The sequence below is a fragment of the Rutilus rutilus genome (assembly GCF_951802725.1).
Source record: "Rutilus rutilus genome assembly, chromosome: 8".
Lineage (NCBI taxonomy): Eukaryota > Metazoa > Chordata > Actinopteri > Cypriniformes > Leuciscidae > Rutilus > Rutilus rutilus.
The window spans coordinates 35,448,621-35,467,200 of NC_140222.1; the positions used below are offsets into that span (position 1 = coordinate 35,448,621).

The window sequence follows — 18,580 nt, forward strand, 5'->3', positions numbered from 1 at the left end:
AGAGCAATGCACTTTTCCCCATTCGAAACAATACGAGTGACAATACGTCTTGTGTTATTCTATAGTCTTTGGTTATGATCTATGAACATACAGCTATAAAACTAAAACATCTATGTCTTGATCAGTGTTTCCCAGCTCTGATCCTGGAGTTTGCCCAACGCTGCACATTTTGTATGTCTTTCTAATCAAACGCACTTAATTCAACTCATCATTTCGATAGTAAAGACTCCCAAGACCTCAAATGGGTGTGTCAGATAAGGTAGACATCCAAAATGTGTACTGTTGGGTTGGTCTTGATGGATGGCTCAAAATTGAATATCTTTTTTGCTGTGCTAAGGTGTGAAAGCATTTCAGCGTAGTCAGGTACTGACTCAACACTGAGCAGCCCATTACAGTCGAATGCTCTGCACAAAAGAGCCCGGAGTGTGTAGGTAGTCTTAGGCGACAAATGGGTCCACAGAAGGTGTATCATGGCCACAAAATGGGACGCCTGCTAATTCATAAAATTACAATCAGGACACCCTATGGTCTCTTGGCCTTTATTTGTATGTGTCCATGAAGTGCACAAGACCATAGGGTGTCCAATTTGTCATTTTATGAATCAATAAGCTGTTACGTCTTCATAATGTAGACTCTGTAAAAAAAAAAAACTTGACGAGGACGATATTTGGGATAGGTTCCTCGTATCTATAGAAAACTCTCTAGCTGTTTAGCCTACAGATTTGAGTATGGCCACAGATAGAAAAAGAGGGAGAGACAGAGAGAGGGTGAAGACAAGTCCGGTCAGTAGATTCCATTCAAACCATCAATTCTGCGCTGTTGCTTAGCAACTAGCCACACTAAGATTCCGAGCACTCCGCCGCAGATCTCATTAAACATTTAAATGGAGCAGAAGTGGCAACCAGTGACCCTCAATTGGCTTTTAATATGCGGGATGAAAGAGTGGTTCATGTCTGGGTAACACCTAGTATTATTACTTCATGTCCATGAACTTTACCATTTAATTTATGTAGAAATGCATAAATTATACAATATATACAGAATTTCCTTCTAATATAGACCTTATGCGTCAGAGAAACAAGTGCGTAGCCATCTTTAGAATATTATCTTTGAACTTCGTTATAGCGGTAGCTCAGTATTTTTCTATGGCATCACTGTCGAAAAGTAATTAGCTGGTGGTAAAGTGGATTTACTTAATGCTCTTGATAACTTTGGTTAACTCTACAATGTGATGTTTGAAGCGGAACAATGCCAAAAGACTGGAACGAGCGGTTCATTCTTAAATCTGTAAGATCTTACCTTCATGCTGTGAAATTACAAACTGGAAGACAATATAACAAGCGCAGCTCTGAAGGGGCTGGGCTACAGAAGGTCTATATAACCAAATATCTATCCATCCATCCCCTCTTGTGTTTCTCAGGGCAAAAGAACAAATCTGCGTAAGACCGGCTCGGAGCGCATCAACCACGGGATGCGTGTGCGCTTTAACCCCCTGGCCCTCCTGCTGGACTCCTCTTTAGAGGGCGAGTACGACCTCGTCCAGAGGATCATATACGAGGTGAGGAATAGGTCATGATCAATTGCATACTTGGTCCACTAGTAAGTGTCTTGCAGGTTAGAATTTCAAGCTTATGTCTGTATGTCATATCCAGGTGGACGACCCTAGTTTGCCCAATGACGAGGGCATCACTGCTCTGCACAATTCCGTGTGCGCTGGACACACAGAAATCGTAAAGTTCCTGGTGCAGTTTGGAGTGAACGCGAATGCCGCGGACAGCGATGGATGGTGAGTGGAAAACATTTATAAGCACAGGATAATTCTGCCCAGAGTTTTAATGCATCTAATCGAAACATCTTTCTTTCTGTTAGGACTCCGCTGCACTGCGCTGCTTCTTGTAATAACGTGCAAGTGTGTAAGTTCCTGGTGGAATCGGGAGCTGCCGTATACGCCACGACCTACAGCGACATGCAGACGGCGGCAGACAAGTGCGAGGAGATGGAAGAAGGATACGCCCAATGCTCTCAGTTTCTCTATGGTGAGAAACCAGTCCTCCCATTATGAAACAGAATGAAAAATAGGACTTTTTGTAGCTTAACTGGTGGAGTATCGCAATAAATCTGTAGCACTGAGGTGTTTTTCCACAGGTGTGCAGGAGAAGATGGGCATCATGAACAGGGGTGTAGTTTATGCCCTGTGGGACTATGATGCTGAGGGCCCAGATGAGTTGTCCTTTAATGAAGGAGATTGCCTGACCGTCCTACGAAGAGAGGACAGTGAAGAAACAGAGTGGTGGTGGGCAAGATGTGCCGACAATGAGGGCTACATACCTCGCAATCTTCTCGGGGTAAGGAAATGCTGGTTGCACTTTATTTTTGCAGTAGGTGCACTAGTGTGTACTTACCTAAGAAAGTACTGGGTAATATAAGGTAACTCCATGGGTTATGGTTAGGTTTAAAGTCCCCCTGTGATGACAATCAAGCTTTTAATGTTGTTCGTATAACTATGTGGTGTTTTTAATATGCTTTAAGACAGACCATGTACAAATTCATAAGTAAACACCATTGCTGAGTATTTTCTCCTTAAAACTGCAGTGAACCAAAGACAGTCTCAAAAAAACCGGGTTTAAAATCGCTCGTTTTTCTAGTTAATCAAGTTAATGTCTGATCGTCTCTCTGAGCTGGTGTGAGTGAGTGGAGGTGGGGCTAATTTGCATATTCATAAATGATTGACAACTGGGGGACTTTAAGGGCAGGTTCAGGTTTAGAACCTAGTTATTACCCAGTTATTGTAATTACTATAAGAAGTACATAGTATGTACATGTGGAGCAGGACTATAAACTAAAGTGCTACTGAAATGCCTTTATTTCTTGCATTTGCATACATCTGGGTCAATGATATGATGCTCATTTGAAAAACTTGTCTGCCAAATCTTCAAACCACAGTTAGTAGGGTGTTCCAAACATGTAATTTTGTGTAAATTATGATTGTATAAGGAATATTTCAGCACTTTTTTTTACTTGATAGTTACACTACTTGACACTTTTAAGGATCATTAAATGTTATGTCTTTCAAAAATGTATAAATACCCATTCAAATACAAAGAGTACATTTCTACGAACTTGACACATTCTGAACTAGATTTTTTTTTTTAAAGCTTTATCCTTATCTAAGACTTTTTTTTTTTTTTTAATGATTGATACATTGTTGATATTTGTTTTTCTTCTGTAGCTGTACCCCAGAATCAAGCCCAGACAGAGGAGCCTTGCATAAAAATGTCCAAATCAGCACTGATGTGCCTGACGTTTCCAGAGAGGCATCATTTCAACAGTCGCTTAGTTCTGCAGAGCAAGTTTCGAAGATGAACGCATCACATTTACATTGTGAAAAGATATGAATAGTGTCATGTTGGTATGTTATACATGTTTGTAAGGTTAAAAGCTTTGGTAGAACAGGTAGACTTAGATGCACATTTCAAGCATGTATAGTTAAGTGAAGGAAGAATGTATGAATGGTACAGATGCATTAATAGTCATCTGAGTATTATATCACATATGAAGGATGTCAGATTTAGTGGTAATTTTCCATCTGAAATTTTCTGTATTCACAAATGCTGATTTGTTTCACAAAGTGCAAAACAAAAAGCATTCATCTTTCGAAGGTAACAAAAAGATTTTATATAATATTTTTTTTTCTTTTTTATTTTATTCATAACGCCATGTTGCGTAAACCTCTTATGGTGCTTGCTGCTACGCTACAACAGTGTGTTCTGTGAACAATTAACAATTTATTGCGCAAAGACAGCTTTCATTTATCATAATAAAACTTGTCAAAACTTTTGACTTGCTGTTTTTATTTGGTCTTTTTCCCCACTTGGTTTCTATAGGAATGTTTTATTCACAATTGATTTATAATCATCTATAGTGGTGTGCTGATAACAGCTTTACTAGTTTAGAAATGATTGTATTCCATGTATTTAATCAAATTGAATAATTACATACAACAAAGGGTTTCCACAATAAAACATTAATTCTTTATTACATAGGAACTAATAGCATAGCATTGGATATCGGGTTTGAAGGCTTTTGAAGCCTTTTTTCAGAAGTACATGAAATGAAGATACATCCCAAACATAATAAAGCCAACCAGCTGCACATCAGACAATATTAATTATTATTTGTGTAAGCACAGCATGCACTGTTGACCAATAGCTGAATTTGTGAAAGAAATTGGGCCTCATTTACGAAACAAATTTCTTTGTAAAATGTTCGTAAAACCATTCTTGACGTCGTTCGTGTGAAAATCTATGCAAGAATGTTTTTTACGGGTAAATTACACTTGCATTCTGCTTAAGTATCATGAATGATGCCCAATATTCAATATTGTTGAATGAAATGAGCATTAGCGTTCACATTTTTAGTTTAGTAACTTTAAATGGTCACTCAAATCTATGATCAATACATTCAATGTTTTAATAATTGCACTGTATATCAAATAGGACTGCACAGGTGAACGAGACGCAAAACACAATCGTTATCTGGGTTCCTGTACATGCTCACGACGAATGCGATCACACAAATCTGCTTTAAGATTTCAGTCAACCCTCTACGCAGGGCCGTCCCAAGCATTTGCTCCGCCCTAAGGATGGCCCTGCCTATAAGCCATCTGAAATGACTCTAAACCTCGCTTATATTTGCTTACAAACAACCGTGCAATATGCACAAATTTGTTTTTGGAGTCATATCAGTGAAGATTAATGTATAATTAGGCACAATGTCATCAGGATTATAAAATCCCAGTCATGCCTCACTGGTCTTACAACACCAGAGCTCCAAAAATTCCCTTTCAGTTAACTCTTCTGTCCTGAAGATGAGGGCGAAATCCCATCACACCGACAAACGCACTGAAAAGAAACTAAATTACGTGAACAACAACAAGGCTGTGGTCATTTGTTCATGAAACGCAAACAAAATCGTTCATGAAACCATTTGTGAATTGTTCGATTCAATAAATTGTCATTTTGTTTCGTTATCACATTAAGTTTGTTAGAACATATCAAATGGACTGTACTTTTGTCCGTTACAACCTTGTTTTCATTGCGACTACGGCAAGCGTCGCACTGTAAAATAAGGGCCACAATTCTTCCATTCAAGACCATTTTTGGGAATCATTACTAGTTGCCTTCCTGACAAATCTTAGCCTCCGATAAAGTTCAGGCACATCATCACAACTGCTCCTACAAGCAGGAAACAGGACATCCTTGCTACAATATTGTACAGTCTGACAAGCAACAACCATAAAGGACCATACAAATCATACAGTGAGAGCTCAGATTAAAGCCCAAAGTATACTTGGTTTTTACTTTGCTAATTACGAAATTTACATGATTTTGATTTTTTGGAAAAGCACGGATCAGTGGCGGTTTGGCCTGCAATATCATGGCATTCCCGACTGCTTGATGGACGCGTGACACTGCCAAAGACTACTGAACCCTTCTGGAGGACCATGTGCTCCTAATGATTCAAACATTGAACGTGTATCAGCATGATAATACACACAGCAAGACTTGTGACGGAATGGTTTGATGAACATGAAAGTGAAGTTGAACTCCCATGGCCTGTAGTCACCAGATCCAAATATGCTTGAGCCACATTGGGGTATTTTGGAGGAGCAAGTCAGAAAACGGCAGCATCACGTAGTGACCTGGACACTGTTCTGGAAGAGGAATGGATCAAAACCCCTCAGTCCACTGTGAAGGACTTGTATCTGTCATCCCATGCTGTATTTGCCGCAAAAGGAGGGCCAGCACCATACCAATAAATGATTGTGGTCTAAAACCAGGTGTTTCAGTTTCATTGTCCAACTGTAACAACAAATCAATAGACACCTGTGCTGTTGAGCACTTGTGTGAGGGGGTTAAGAGATACCTGACAAACAACTCTTTTATTGGTCAAAACTTCTGAAGAGAGGGTTCACATCAGAACTGAAGTATACTTTGGGCTTAAGGCCTACACTAAGGGGGCTTTCGCACGTTTGCTACGGTCCGAGCGCGGGTGTTCCCGATGCCTCCCACAGCGTTGGTCTGGTTTCACACTCAACTTGATTCTATCGAACACTGGTGCATTTGCGTTCACCTTACAACATGTACGCCGCATGATAGAAAACAGAACGTGGTCAATATTGTGTTTTTTATTAATTTGATGCTATTACGCGCAGAAGAGTAAACGACACTTGGGTTTACTGTATGTGTGTGGCATGAAGGTGGCTTTCTGCTGTTTTGTTGAACTAAATATACCGTCATCGGCTAAAACGCATGTGCAGGTTAGTGTTTGGTTTTTTTCTTTCACATTCACGTGAATCGTACCACAGTTCGAGTGCAACTGAACTCAGACCACCTCCTTCAGGTAGTCTTGGGCCCCGTCCCAACCCAGACAGCAACATGGTGTCGGCCCAGATCCGGCCCACATCTGGTACGCGTGGAATCCCGGTGGCCCGGATCTGGGCCGACACCATGTTGCTGTCTGGGAAACGGCACACATCACTATACACGCACTTCTTCCCGACAGTCAAAGTGGCATTGTGTCACCAAAGTGCGGACTCGTAGGAAGGCCGCGAGTGTTTAGGTGCCATTTGGGACAGGGCCTTGGGTTCGGTACCCTGTTGGAACACGACAGTCTTCACATTAGCAATTTTTCATGTGAACCGTGCACCGTTTCGAACTAAACTGCCAGTGTGAAAGCACCCTTAGAATCTTGCTTTTAGCCTTTCTGTGTAAATCTTTGTAAAAAGAAAAGAAGCAAATCCGAGGTGTGTGCACCAGATTTACTGTACATATTTAATACTACTGAGGATCTGAAGAAGTGATACTACTGCTGAAAAAAACGAGTTTTCTACGATCTACTACGATTGTTTTCTTATCTATAATGCATTCTGCTCCAGAAATCTGCTCCAGATACCCAACTTAGCGACTGGAAATCCCACATGCTTTCCTCAAGGTCAGCCAGCTTTGAGCTAAGATGTGAAACGCACGTGTGCAAAAAATAGGAGAGGTTTCCAAGCACCATTACACCCAGCAGACATAAACCCTAATCGTTAAATCGCTGTACCACAACCCTCCAAATGTCACAGGAATGAAGAGCATTTACACAAAGGCAAATCTGCTTGGAAATGAAAGGTGTGTGATAAAACTAGGGGATGCAAACTCAGGGCAAGTACAGAAAGTGTCCTCTTTTGACGTATGGTCTCACTCCCGCCATGTCTAACTGTGGTTCTGGTTGCGGTTCTGATCAGGCACGTGGTTCTGGGTGGAGGGAAGGAGGTGCGTCACGTGTCCTATGCCTTTGGTCACCCCCTCTCTGAAGAGCAGCTTGGCTCCCACGCGCAAGTACTCGGGGTGCTTCAAGAATCTGAAACACACTACGGCTCTCTCGCCTGTCCGCAGCTCCTCCTAGAAGACAAACACACACGTGTATATGTGACGATAAGCAAACAGAGCAACACTCTTCAGAACACGGTTTGTGTTCCACAGACGAACCGGGTTTGTAAAGACATGATTCTTTTAGCCTTGTCCACAACCATAAGTTTTCGTTTGAAAATGCATCTTTTTCTCTCCGTTGTGGCCTTCTGCCTACACCGAGATAGCGTGTTTGTCCCACGAAAACTGAGCTTTTTGAAAAAGCTGTTTCCGTGTTGTAGTGTGGACTATTAAAACTGAGGTGTTTGAAACCGATGACGCATGTTTAGTCATGTGACATATTGAACCGATAGATTCAGCCGGTTATGTGCTATGATGTGCACTTTCACACTGTTGCTAAAGATGTTACTTTGCACACTCTTCATATCGCAGTCCTGCAAAGATGACAGAACATTTACTAGCAATTGCTGTCCTGCGGCAAAACATGAAGTCGGTTGCGTTTTAGACCAAACATATAATTGTGAGTGAGTTCGACATAGTGAATGGTGAGATATTTGAGAAACTCAGTGTGAATGAGAAACTTTTGGAAAATGCTTAAAAAACGCTTGTATGGAAGGAGAGCATTTAGAAACGAAAACGCTGTTTTCAAACGTATGTGGATTAATGTAGACACAGCCTTTAACGCAGAAATGGGCAATGTTGGTCCTGGGGTGGCGATGTCTTGCAGAGTTTAGCCCCAACCCTAATCAAACACACCGGAACAAGCTAATTAATGTTTCAGGATTACTAAACCTGCAAGGTTTGCAAAAAAAAAAAAAAAGCCTACTAACGCTGCGGCAGGGAAGGAGTCCAGAAGCAGCATTTTTTTTAATGGAGGCTTCACAACTCTGAATAAGCTGCTTTTGTAGGAAAACGGCTTAACAATTAATGAATCGACAGCCCATCAGCTAATCTTCAACATGTTTGTTCTTAAACATTTGTTTTGGATTGATCTATTTTTAGACTTTACACTGAAAAAAAATTCTGTTTTATAAGAGAAGTCACGGACAATTGCGTGATAGGTATGATTCGGTTTACAGCACTTCTCATTCATTTCTATGATAAATCCAAACTTATGGAAGCTTGTTTCCGCCACAGACTAAAACATTTTAAAAGATAATTGCGACTTTTATCTCACAATTGCGAGTCAGAATTGTGAGATATAAACTCGCAATTGTGAGAAATAAACTCGCAATTCTGACTTCATTTCTCAGAATTGCATGATACAAGTCACAATTGCGTTATAAAGTCAGAATTGTGAGATATAAACTCGCAATTGCGCGTTATAGTCCAAATTGCGAGAAATAAACTCGCAATTTGAACTTTTTTCCTCAGAATTGCAAGTTTATATCTCACATATTTATCTCTTGCGTGCTTTTTAACACGCAATTGGGAGATATAAAGTCAGAATTGCATGATATAGTCACAATTGCGTGTTATAAAGTCAGAATTGCGAGATATATACATGCAATTCTGAATTGTGAGTTTATTTCTTGCAATTGCGAATTTATATCTCACAATTCTGACTTTATAGCACACAATTGCGACTTTATATCACGCAATTCTGAGATAAAAAGTCAGAATTGTGAGATTAAGTTGCAATTACCTTTTTATTCTTTATTCTGTGGCGGAAACAAGCTTCCATATAGCAAACAGTGATTGACTGTCGCACAACTCTCTACGAAATTCAATGACGTCAAGGCTGTAATGTGATTAGGCACACGTGATCCAAGTTAGCCATTACGCTTTCTCCAATGGTAGAGCCAAGGACCCTCCAATCTCCCAATAATAAGACCATCTCTGGTACGGCTACAGGCAGGTGAGGTTTTTTTTTTTTTTTTATCAGGGTTGGAGCTAAGCTCTGTAGGACAGCAGCACTCCAGGACGGACGTTACCCATCCCTGCTTTAATGTCAGGAAGCAAACAATCCACACCTTCCCAAGGAGGCACTCCACAGTGGCGGTCTGCCTCACGTTCCCCACATGCACCGTGACCTGGAAACCACGGCGGAAAGTCTTGGCGTGGAACAGGAGGACAATGGCGGCCTCAAACTGCCAGCAAATTGTAGGGTTCATTTTAGGACTCACCATAACCATGCCCTAAAAACATAAACACTCTTTAAAAGAGATCATCGTAGTGAAAGACATCATAAAGATATTACTTTGTAACCTCTTTTTGACATCAGACCTTTCGTAGTAAAGAGCGATCAAAGTTCCCAAGCGCAAGCGTGGCGGCCTGTCCGGCTCTCAGCACGCGGCAGCCGGAGCGATTCCTGTGAATACTGCACACCTTCAACCTCAGGAACCTCCCATCATCCGTGGGACCAACAACCAGCCGGTCTCCTTCACGACACACACCACTGCGTGTGAATGGAAAGTCAATTAACTAGAAGAGGAAGTTTGTCGAGACATATTGTATATTGATTGGCTTGAAAAAGCCTTGAAGTGTGAAGGTTATATAGGCCTTAAGTTGCGGTCATTTGGGCGATTTTTGCTAATTTGCATTTCAATAGGAATCCATGCAATCTGAGATTTCGCATGAAGGAGAAAGATTCCCTCATGCAACAGGTTCAAGTTGGTCACAAGGATTTGCCGTGTCAACCAACAGAAAGCTGCTTGGTTTAAAAGTGACTTATCTGTGTTTAGCTGTGCTTCACACTTCACTACACTATTGACAATAGACAATATAGGAAGAGATATTCAATTCAGTTTTAAGGCTCTGTTGTGGCTAGGGTGTTCTGGGAGGTTGCTAGAGTGTTGTTAAGCAGTTGAAAAGATGTTAAGGGTGGTTGCTAAGGCATTGCTAAGCAGTTGATAGAGTGTTCTGGGTGGTTGTGAGAAAGTTACAAGACTGTTGCTGGGGCGTTGCAAATGTGTTTTAGTGCTAGGGCAATGAAGTGTAGGTGCAAAGAACATGCTACAATGGTAAAACATTGTTAGGCAGTAGAAAGTTGTTCTGAGTGGTTGCTAAGGGGTTGCTAAGCAGTTGTTAGAGGGTTCTGGGTAGTGTTTTGAGTGGTTGCTAAGCTGTTGCTGGGGCGTTGCAAATGTGTTTTGGTGCTAGGGCATTGAAATGTAGGTACAAAGCAGTTGCTACAATGCTAAAACATTGTTAGGCAGTAGATAAGTTGTTCGTAATGGCTGCTAGGGTGTTGCTAAGCAGTTGCAATGGTGTTTTGGGTGGTTGTGTGAGAGAGTTATATGACAGTTGCAAGAGTGTTATGAGTGGTTGCGAATGTGATTAGAGTAATGTGTTCTAAAGTAGTTGCAAAGATGTTGCTAGGGTGCTAGGGGATTACTACAGAGTTCAGAATGGTTGTTAGGTCATTGATATGTGGGTATTGCTACAATGCTAAAACATTGCTAGTTAGCAGATAACCTGTTCTTGGTGGTTCCAATGGTGTAGCCATGTGGTTGCTAGGGTTTAAGAAGTTGTTCAGAGTTGTTGCTAGAGCATTGTTAAGCAGTTACTAGGGTGTTCTGGGTGATTGTAAGACAGTTATAAGATGGTTGTGTGGTGGTTGCTAAGGTGTTGCTAAGGTTAAGCTGTTGCTAGCTAGGGCATTGCTAAATTGTTAATAGTGATTGCAAGGACATTGATAAGTGGTTGCAAGTGTGCTCTCTGTGTGGTTGCTAAGGCATTGCATGAGATTGCGAAGGTGTTCTGAGTGATCATGTGGCCATTGTTATGTGGTTGCTAAGCTGCTGCTACAGAGCTAGGGCACAGGTAAAGTGTTACGAGTCATTGCAAGGACACTGATCAGTGGTTGCAAGTGTGTTCTGGGTGGTTGCAAAAGTGTTGCTAAGGCTTTGCTTAGGGTTGCAAAGGTGTTCTGAATGCAATTGGCATTGTTATGTGGGTGCCAATTAAGCAGTTGCTACAATGCTAAAACATTGCTATATTGTATATACGTTGTTCTGAGTGGTTGCTAGGGTGTTAATATGTGGTTGCTAAGGTGTTGCTATGGTTTTATAAAGTGTTCTGAATGGTTGCTAGTGCATTGCTAGGTGGCTGTTACACAGTAATTTAACAGACAGACAGTCAAGATTGACACAACAGATGTGGACTGACCTGTACAGTGTTCCACCAACCACTGTCCCTACGTCAGGAACACTGTAAATCTCATCCACCTGTAAGAACACATCGATTTGACATGAAAGTGACATCTAGAGTTCAGACAACATATGGGTGTTGGTTAGAGTGTGAGATGAGTGTACCTGGAACTCCGTGAGCTGCTGCATGAGCTCCTCTTGCTCTTTGCTATTGCTCAGAGGAGGAAGAATGTTGAAAAAGACCTTCAAAAGGTCCAGATTCTCACCAGATACACTGGAGAGGGTGAAGATGGGCGTCACACTGTGGGGAGAGAGATACGTCATTACACACACACACACACATACACAAACTAGTGTTGAACAACTGTGGTAGGGTGGATTGTAAGGTACTAATTTTTACATATTTAACTCTTAAAGGTACAGTACTAAAAACAGCCTGTACAATGGTAAGGTTCAGAGAGAAGGTGGAAAGTGGTCAGGAATACGTTTATAAGTGGACTTCAGCAATAAACGTGTATAATAACCTGTCTCTCCTCACACACACATGTACCTGGAGGATTGTGCGAACTGCTGTGCCGCAGTGACGGCATCATCAGGGTTGGCCACCACCATGGGGACCTTGTTGCAGCCGGGCTGTTTGAGCACTCGCTCCAGCTGACGGACCGTTTTCTCCACTGTGCTTTTCCCACAGAGGTCCACTTTACTCACCACAATGAATATGGGCACCTTCAGCGCCATCGCCAAACCCAGGTGCTCCCTAGTTGTGCCAGCTGAGAGAATTTTACAGCACGAGAATAATAAACAACTATGTTTATAGAATTTATTGTAAATATTTCATAATTTTTAGTTCCACATATATGGCTTATTCATTAAACATGTTCTTAAACCTCTTTCAAAACGTCTAAATCAATATATGCATAAATACTAACCAATGCCAGTATTGGCTCCCACCACCAGCATGGCAAAATCTGGACAGTAGCTTGTCAAGCCAAATATGGTGGTCTTCAAGTACTTATAATGACCAGCCAGATCAATAAACGTGATCATCTTCGAAGAGCTCTCACAGATCTCCTCCGCTGTACGGGAGTCACTGTAGTTTACAACCTAAAACGATGACAATTATTTCTCAAAACAACATGCGTATATGCTGGCAAGTAGGAGGAAGTTGATTTAAATCCCATTTAATGCTCTACTGAAAAAAAACGCACCAGAAATTAAAGTGTACTTGTGAGTTTTAAATATTTGTCTCACCTCTCCTTTGCTGTTGAAGCCAAGGATCTCAAAACTGATGCTGGACGTGCGTCCGGTCTGGATCTCGTGCAAGTGTCTAAAGAGGTTGAGTCTCGCCCTGCCACGTCCATTATCCAGCTCGCCTTGGGTCAACACTCCCAGCAGAGTAGACTTCCCTGAGTCCACGTTACCCAGAACCGCCACACGAAGATCCAGGAACTACACACACCAATTTGATAATGAATAATACATTAGGGACCGTTTACACAACACCATTTTCAACTAAAAACTGAAAAATGTTTATGTGTTTTGGCCGTTCATTTGCACGACAATGGAGTTTTGGGGACCTGAAAACGAAAACTTTTGAAAACGGGTTTCAAAGTCAACGATACCATTATCGAATTTGTGAAAACAGTGACGTCATGCATATGCGTATTACGTGTTCAGTCTATAGGCGCGTAGTGTTTCTTTACAAAGTGACATCGCCATCTACTGGCCTGGCATGAATACTACAGCATTTTAGTTGTTTTCACGGATCCGTGTGAACGGGGATAATTTTGACAATGCTGTGTCATATACGTGAAAAACGCATTTTTTGTTTTTAGTAAATGAACGATACCTCAGTAAATGACAAAAAAAATATTTATTAAATTTTTTTATTATAAAACAGGTGTATTCGGGAAATCCAGGTCATTGTATGTGCGAGCTACATTTTTAAATGTATGATTAAAATTATAACAACCACAATTCACAATGAAAATTAAATGGAAACTAATTGAGGAGCATCACAAGCTAACCTGCTGGTCATCTGGAACTTTCCTCACGAGAACTTCTGCGATTTTCCGTCGAGCTCTGTCGCAGTCCACCTCCCTCTCTCTCAGAAGTGTGATATCAGCTCCAACCCTGCGCAGAGTCACAGCGTCTTACCAAGACATCACAACACACTTGTAAGCCATTTCTAACATGTTGACATTAAACAATTAAAGAGGCCATATTATGCCCTTTTTCAAAGTCATTTTTGTAGTTTTTTCTAACATTTTTCACATATTTGTCATTGTTGCAGCACCTCTCTTCCCAGTCTGTCAGTAACGCTCTGTTTAGTTCCTGTCTTTATGAAGCCCCTCCTTCAATAAAGTGCAGTGTGCTCTGATTGGTCGGCTGGCCCAGTGTGTTGTGATTGGTCAAGTGCTTCAAGCGTGTATGGGAAATGTCACGCGTCTTACCATAACCACGAGTTTCAACAAACTACTTACAAACTCAACCAGGCAACCCTTTTATTTCCCGTATGACTTGGGCGGGAATTATTTAAATAAAGAATATTGTGACTAGATTACTTACAAATTGTAGTCGGTTATTGGCTCCAAATTACATGATAAAAATTGTAGTTAGTAATGTAATCCATTACATTACACATTTAAGGAATATAATCTGACTACTTTTTGGATTACTTTTAGATTACTTTTGACCCCACTCATTTACCACATTGATTTGAATAGGATAATATCGTACCATATTGATATAAAAATACAAAGAGTAAGAAAATATATTACATTCTTTGTTATCAACAACATAAATATTACATTACGTTCAGGGTTTCCCAGACTGGAGTTTATGATTAAATAGCAGGGGGTTCGTGAGTTTAATGAAAAGCTATTAAGTAATTCAATCATAAATATTTAAAATTTAAATAAATCATACTTTTCGGCCATTCTGCGAAGAGTCTTAAGTGATGCTTTCATATCTTCTTCTGTAAGTCCAACCAGCAGACCATTATCCTCCACCCCAATCTGATACACCGCCTCCCCCCGGCCCTCCTGCAGTCGCCATTTCAACTGCGTGGCCAAGTGCTCAAAGCGATACTGCGTGGGGTTTACCAGCTTCAACTGGGTGAAAAAAAGACAGGATTGGATGAACTGGGATGATAAAAATCAGAATGAACTTCAATTTTACTTAATCAGATTATGATTGATTGTAGGGTTTGCATACCTTATATTCAATGTTCCCCTCTTCAGCCTAAAAACATGAAGATATTTTGGGGGGAAAACAATTAATTAAATAAAAATAGAAATAAATTCCTGCAAAAATCAGTTCTTGCACATCTTTTTTTTACTGGCTAAAAAAATAATACCACAAAATAAATTATAACCGCATAAAATGTATTTATTTGAAACTGCATTAACATAAAAAAATAAAATAAACAAGTGTTTTATTATTTACAAACTATTAATAGTTTGGTCAAATAGATTTGATATATAATATATCTGTTCTTGCCTAAAAAGTGTACAATTTGGCCTGTTAACTTTGTCAGATGTCTTGGCCTTCTCTAACCAACTAAAATCATACAATTATTAGTATTACTGTGGTAAACTAGTATTCACTAGCCAACCTGTCATCAAAAAGCAAACAATGTAACAAAACAAAACACACAGAGAAAACTTCTTACACTTTAAAAAAAATGTCTAATATTCATTTATGATGATTTTACAGTAGCATCAATAACTGCACGATATTTTTACCAATTTTGTGCATTTAAAATATCAGTACTTGGCCAGCATCTTAGCACATTTGCAGTAATAAATATCCTGATTCCCTATAATGTAGAACAGGCCTATGTTATATACACCAGAATATGTCTGCTATTGTGTTTGTTGATACACGTACAGTAGGAATCATCTCCGCTGGCTAATGTTAGCATGATCCGACATCTAACGTTACTTTACCTCCGGTGGGAGAAACGGCGGAGGCTCGTTGGCCTTCTTGCCCCTCCGTCTCTTCCCTCTTCTGCCTCTTCTCGTCCGGGATTTCTTCTTAGGTGCGTTTTCTAGCCCGCATTCAGCCGCACTCTGCGGTTTCCCTGCAGACTTGACGCCGCAGTGGTTTGCAACCTGCACATCCATAGCTCGCTCGCATATAAGGGAGATTAAAAAAGCTACGTTGTTAAACTAAAAATTTAAATATATATGTATTTTTTAAAAATGCACTTCTCTGCTATAAACAGAGGCAATGCTTTTCCTTTCATTTAAGTTATTTAGTATTGCACTGGGATACGCGGTCTGGGAGCCATGAGCGCAGCGACATCCTCCTCAGTCGAAGCCCCGCCTCCAACACTCGTCAAACATTCGTCATCCAACCTGTCAAGCACAAACTATATGTCTGTCTGTTTGTTGGCCATAATTTTAGCTAGAAGATTAAAAACTGTTTTGGATTCTGTAACTGATGAATCACAATCTGGATTCATGAAAAATCGTCATATAACACAGTACTCAGAACTGATAGTGATAATTGGTTTATATTATTCTTAGATTTTATAAAGTATTCGACTTGGTAGAGCATCAGTTCATTTTCAACATGCTTAAGATATTTGATTTTGGTAAAAAAAAAATAAAAAAAAAAACTGTTCTACACTGTAAAAAAAATATATATATATTTTCCTGATGTTATCACAACTTTTAATCTTTTGTCAAATCAACTTAAATAATGAATGTGGTTCAGATAACATAATATTTTGAGTTTCTATTTATTAAACCAATCTCTTAGTTGTTTTAACTCAATTTTTTTTATTTCAGTGAACTCAAAATTTTAAGGCAACCAGGTAACTTACTTTTTTTAAGTTAAACCAACAATATATTTTTTTTTTTACAGTGTAAGTAAATGGTACTACTTCCCCTAGATTCAATATTAGAGGAATTAGGCAGGGCTGTCCTGTCTCCCCATACCTCTTTATATTAGTAAGTCAGCTTCTTTCTTCTCATATTAAATCAAGGCCAATGAAAGGTATTGCTGATAGAGAAATAAAAATAACCCAATTAGCTGATGACACTAAATTTCTGTGGCCACTGAATTAATCTGCGAATTTTCAAGGGCATCTGGTGTATACTTAAATTTGGCTAAATGTGAGTTTATGGAGGAATGTTCTGAAGCTTCTTATTATGGTATTCCCTTAACAAAATGAGGTTCCATATTTGGGAATAGTCATTCCTAAAGATCAGCACAAAAGGTGTTTACTAAATTTGAAAAAACTAAAAGGAAATTAAAGCAATGGCTTATGAGAGATCTTTCTTTAAGGGGAAGAGATCTAATAACAAAGCTGAGTGTATTTCCAGACTGACTTATGCAGCAATGGCTTTGCATCTTAAAAAAAAAAAAAATTGTAAAGAGATTGATAAAATTCTATTTGACTTTATATGGAATCAAATTTCACCGCCAGGCCTTTTTATCATGGTCCTTGATTTTCAAGCACAACTTTTCACCACATAAGTATTATACATGGAATAATAAGGATATATTATATAAACGTAAATCATTGTTTTTGAAATATTGGTTTGATAATGGCATCATACTGGTGGATCAGTTATTTAATTTTAATGGTTTTCTTTTCACTTATGAGTTTTTGGCACATTATAAGATTCCTGTAACACCAGGGGACTATGCAAACGTTTATGCAATATCTCCTGAAATCTGTATGCTGTTTGGACATCATAAAATACTTAATATTCAACAATGATCCTCATCTACTATAGTAAGTTCTTATGTAGGTAGTATTTGTTTTCCCCTAACTCACAAAACAGATCCATAAGAGCATTATTTCAAAGAAACAATGTGTCTTTGCCTTATATTTACTCATACTGGAATCAATTGACAGAGAATATTGTGTGGAAAAAGGTTTGGCTTATACCTAATCAATATTTAATTACAAGTTAAGGAGGGTATCGTACAAAAATATACATAAAATTTACCCAGTTAAACATTACTTTGTGAAATTTAAAAGCGATATTGATTGATGTTAATTGCGCTTTTTATGACAGTTGCCCTGAAACCAAAGGTTCATTTACAACCCCAAATCAGAAGAAGTTGGGACACTGTACAAATTGTGAATAAAAACAGAATGCAATGATGTGGAAGTTTCAAATTTCAATATTTTATTCAAAATACAACATAGATGACATATCAAATGTTTAAACTGAGAAAATTTATAATTTTAAGGGAAAAATAAGTTGATTTAAAATTTCATGGCATCAAGGCCATGTTTACCACTGTGTGGCATCCCCTCTTTTTATAACAGTCTGCAAACGTCTGGGGACTGAGGAGACAAGTTGCTCAAGAATAGGAATGTTGTCCCATTCTTGTCTAATACAGGCTTCTAGTTGCTCAACTGTCTTAGGTCTTCTTTGTTGCATCTTCCTCTTTATGATGCACCAAATGTTTTCTATGGGTGAAAGATCTGGACTGCAGGCTGGCCATTTCAGTACCCGGATCCTTCTTTTACGCAGCCATGATATTGTAACTGATGCAGTATATGGTCTGGCATTGTCATGCTGGAAAATGCAAGGTCTTCCCTGAAAGAGACGATGTCTGGATGAGAGCATGTTGTTCTAGAACTTGGATATACCTTTCAGCATGGATGGTGCCTTTCCAGATGTGTAAGCTGCCCATGCCACACACACTCATGCAACCCCATACCATCAGAGATGCAGGCTTCTGAACTGAGCGCTGATAACAACTTGGGTTGTCCTTGTCCTCTATAGTCTGGATGACATGGCGTCCCAGTTTTCCAAAAAGAACTTCAAATTTTGATTCGTCTGACCACAGAACAGTTTTCCACCATTTTGCCACAGTCCATTTTTAATGAGCCTTGGCCCAGAGAAAACGCCTGCGCTTCTGGATCCTGTTTAGATATGGCTTCTTTTTTGACCTATAGAGTTTTAGCTGGCAACGGCGAATGGCACGGTGGGTTGTGTTTTCTGGAAGTATTCCTGAGCCCATGTTGTGATTTCCATTACAGTAGCATTCCTGTATGTGATGCAGTGCCGTCTAAGGGGCCGAAGATCACGGGCATCCAGTAGGTTT

At 39.7% G+C, this 18,580-nt stretch overlaps 2 protein-coding genes across 4 annotated transcripts in view; one reads left to right on the forward strand and one right to left on the reverse strand.

The window, feature by feature from the left end:
* The window catches only part of tp53bp2b (tumor protein p53 binding protein, 2b), a 43,533-nt gene extending 39,696 nt beyond the window's left edge, over positions 1 to 3,837 (forward strand). For all 3 annotated transcript variants that reach the window (XM_084415998.1, XM_084415997.1, XM_084415999.1), the window contains exons 14-18: positions 1,421 to 1,558; positions 1,653 to 1,786; positions 1,870 to 2,036; positions 2,146 to 2,345; positions 3,230 to 3,837. In XM_084415998.1, the coding sequence (XP_084272124.1) occupies positions 1,421 to 1,558; positions 1,653 to 1,786; positions 1,870 to 2,036; positions 2,146 to 2,345; positions 3,230 to 3,271 (681 nt within the window). In that variant the 3' untranslated portion in view covers positions 3,272 to 3,837. The remainder of the gene's footprint in view (positions 1 to 1,420; positions 1,559 to 1,652; positions 1,787 to 1,869; positions 2,037 to 2,145; positions 2,346 to 3,229) is intronic.
* Positions 3,838 to 6,803: 2,966 nt separating this feature from the next.
* Positions 6,804 to 15,839, reverse strand: gtpbp2b (GTP binding protein 2b). The gene is made up of 12 exons (XM_084416001.1): positions 15,454 to 15,839; positions 14,720 to 14,746; positions 14,432 to 14,616; positions 13,531 to 13,636; positions 12,755 to 12,952; positions 12,433 to 12,607; positions 12,054 to 12,273; positions 11,669 to 11,804; positions 11,523 to 11,581; positions 9,639 to 9,810; positions 9,386 to 9,550; positions 6,804 to 7,445 (listed from the first exon to the last, which is right to left on the reverse strand). The coding sequence occupies exons 1-12, from the start codon at positions 15,628 to 15,630 to the stop codon at positions 7,257 to 7,259; spliced, it is 1,809 nt and encodes a 602-aa protein (XP_084272127.1). The 5' UTR covers positions 15,631 to 15,839; the 3' UTR covers positions 6,804 to 7,256.
* Positions 15,840 to 18,580: the final 2,741 nt, after the last annotated feature.

What these genes read in the sequence shown, in the direction of transcription:
- gtpbp2b (XM_084416001.1), bottom strand. Translation starts at nt 15,630, where the DNA reads ATGGATGTGCAGGTTGCAAACCACTGCGGCGTCAAGTCTGCAGGGAAA. An exon ending in CGCCGTTTCTCCCACCGGAG is followed by an intron (nt 14,747 to 15,453) that starts GTAAAGTAACGT and finishes TCATGTTTTTAG; the next exon opens with GCTGAAGAGGGGAACATTGA. An exon ending in ATCGCTCTTTACTACGAAAG is followed by an intron (nt 9,551 to 9,638) that starts GTCTGATGTCAA and finishes TTATGTTTTTAG; the next exon opens with GGCATGGTTATGGTGAGTCC.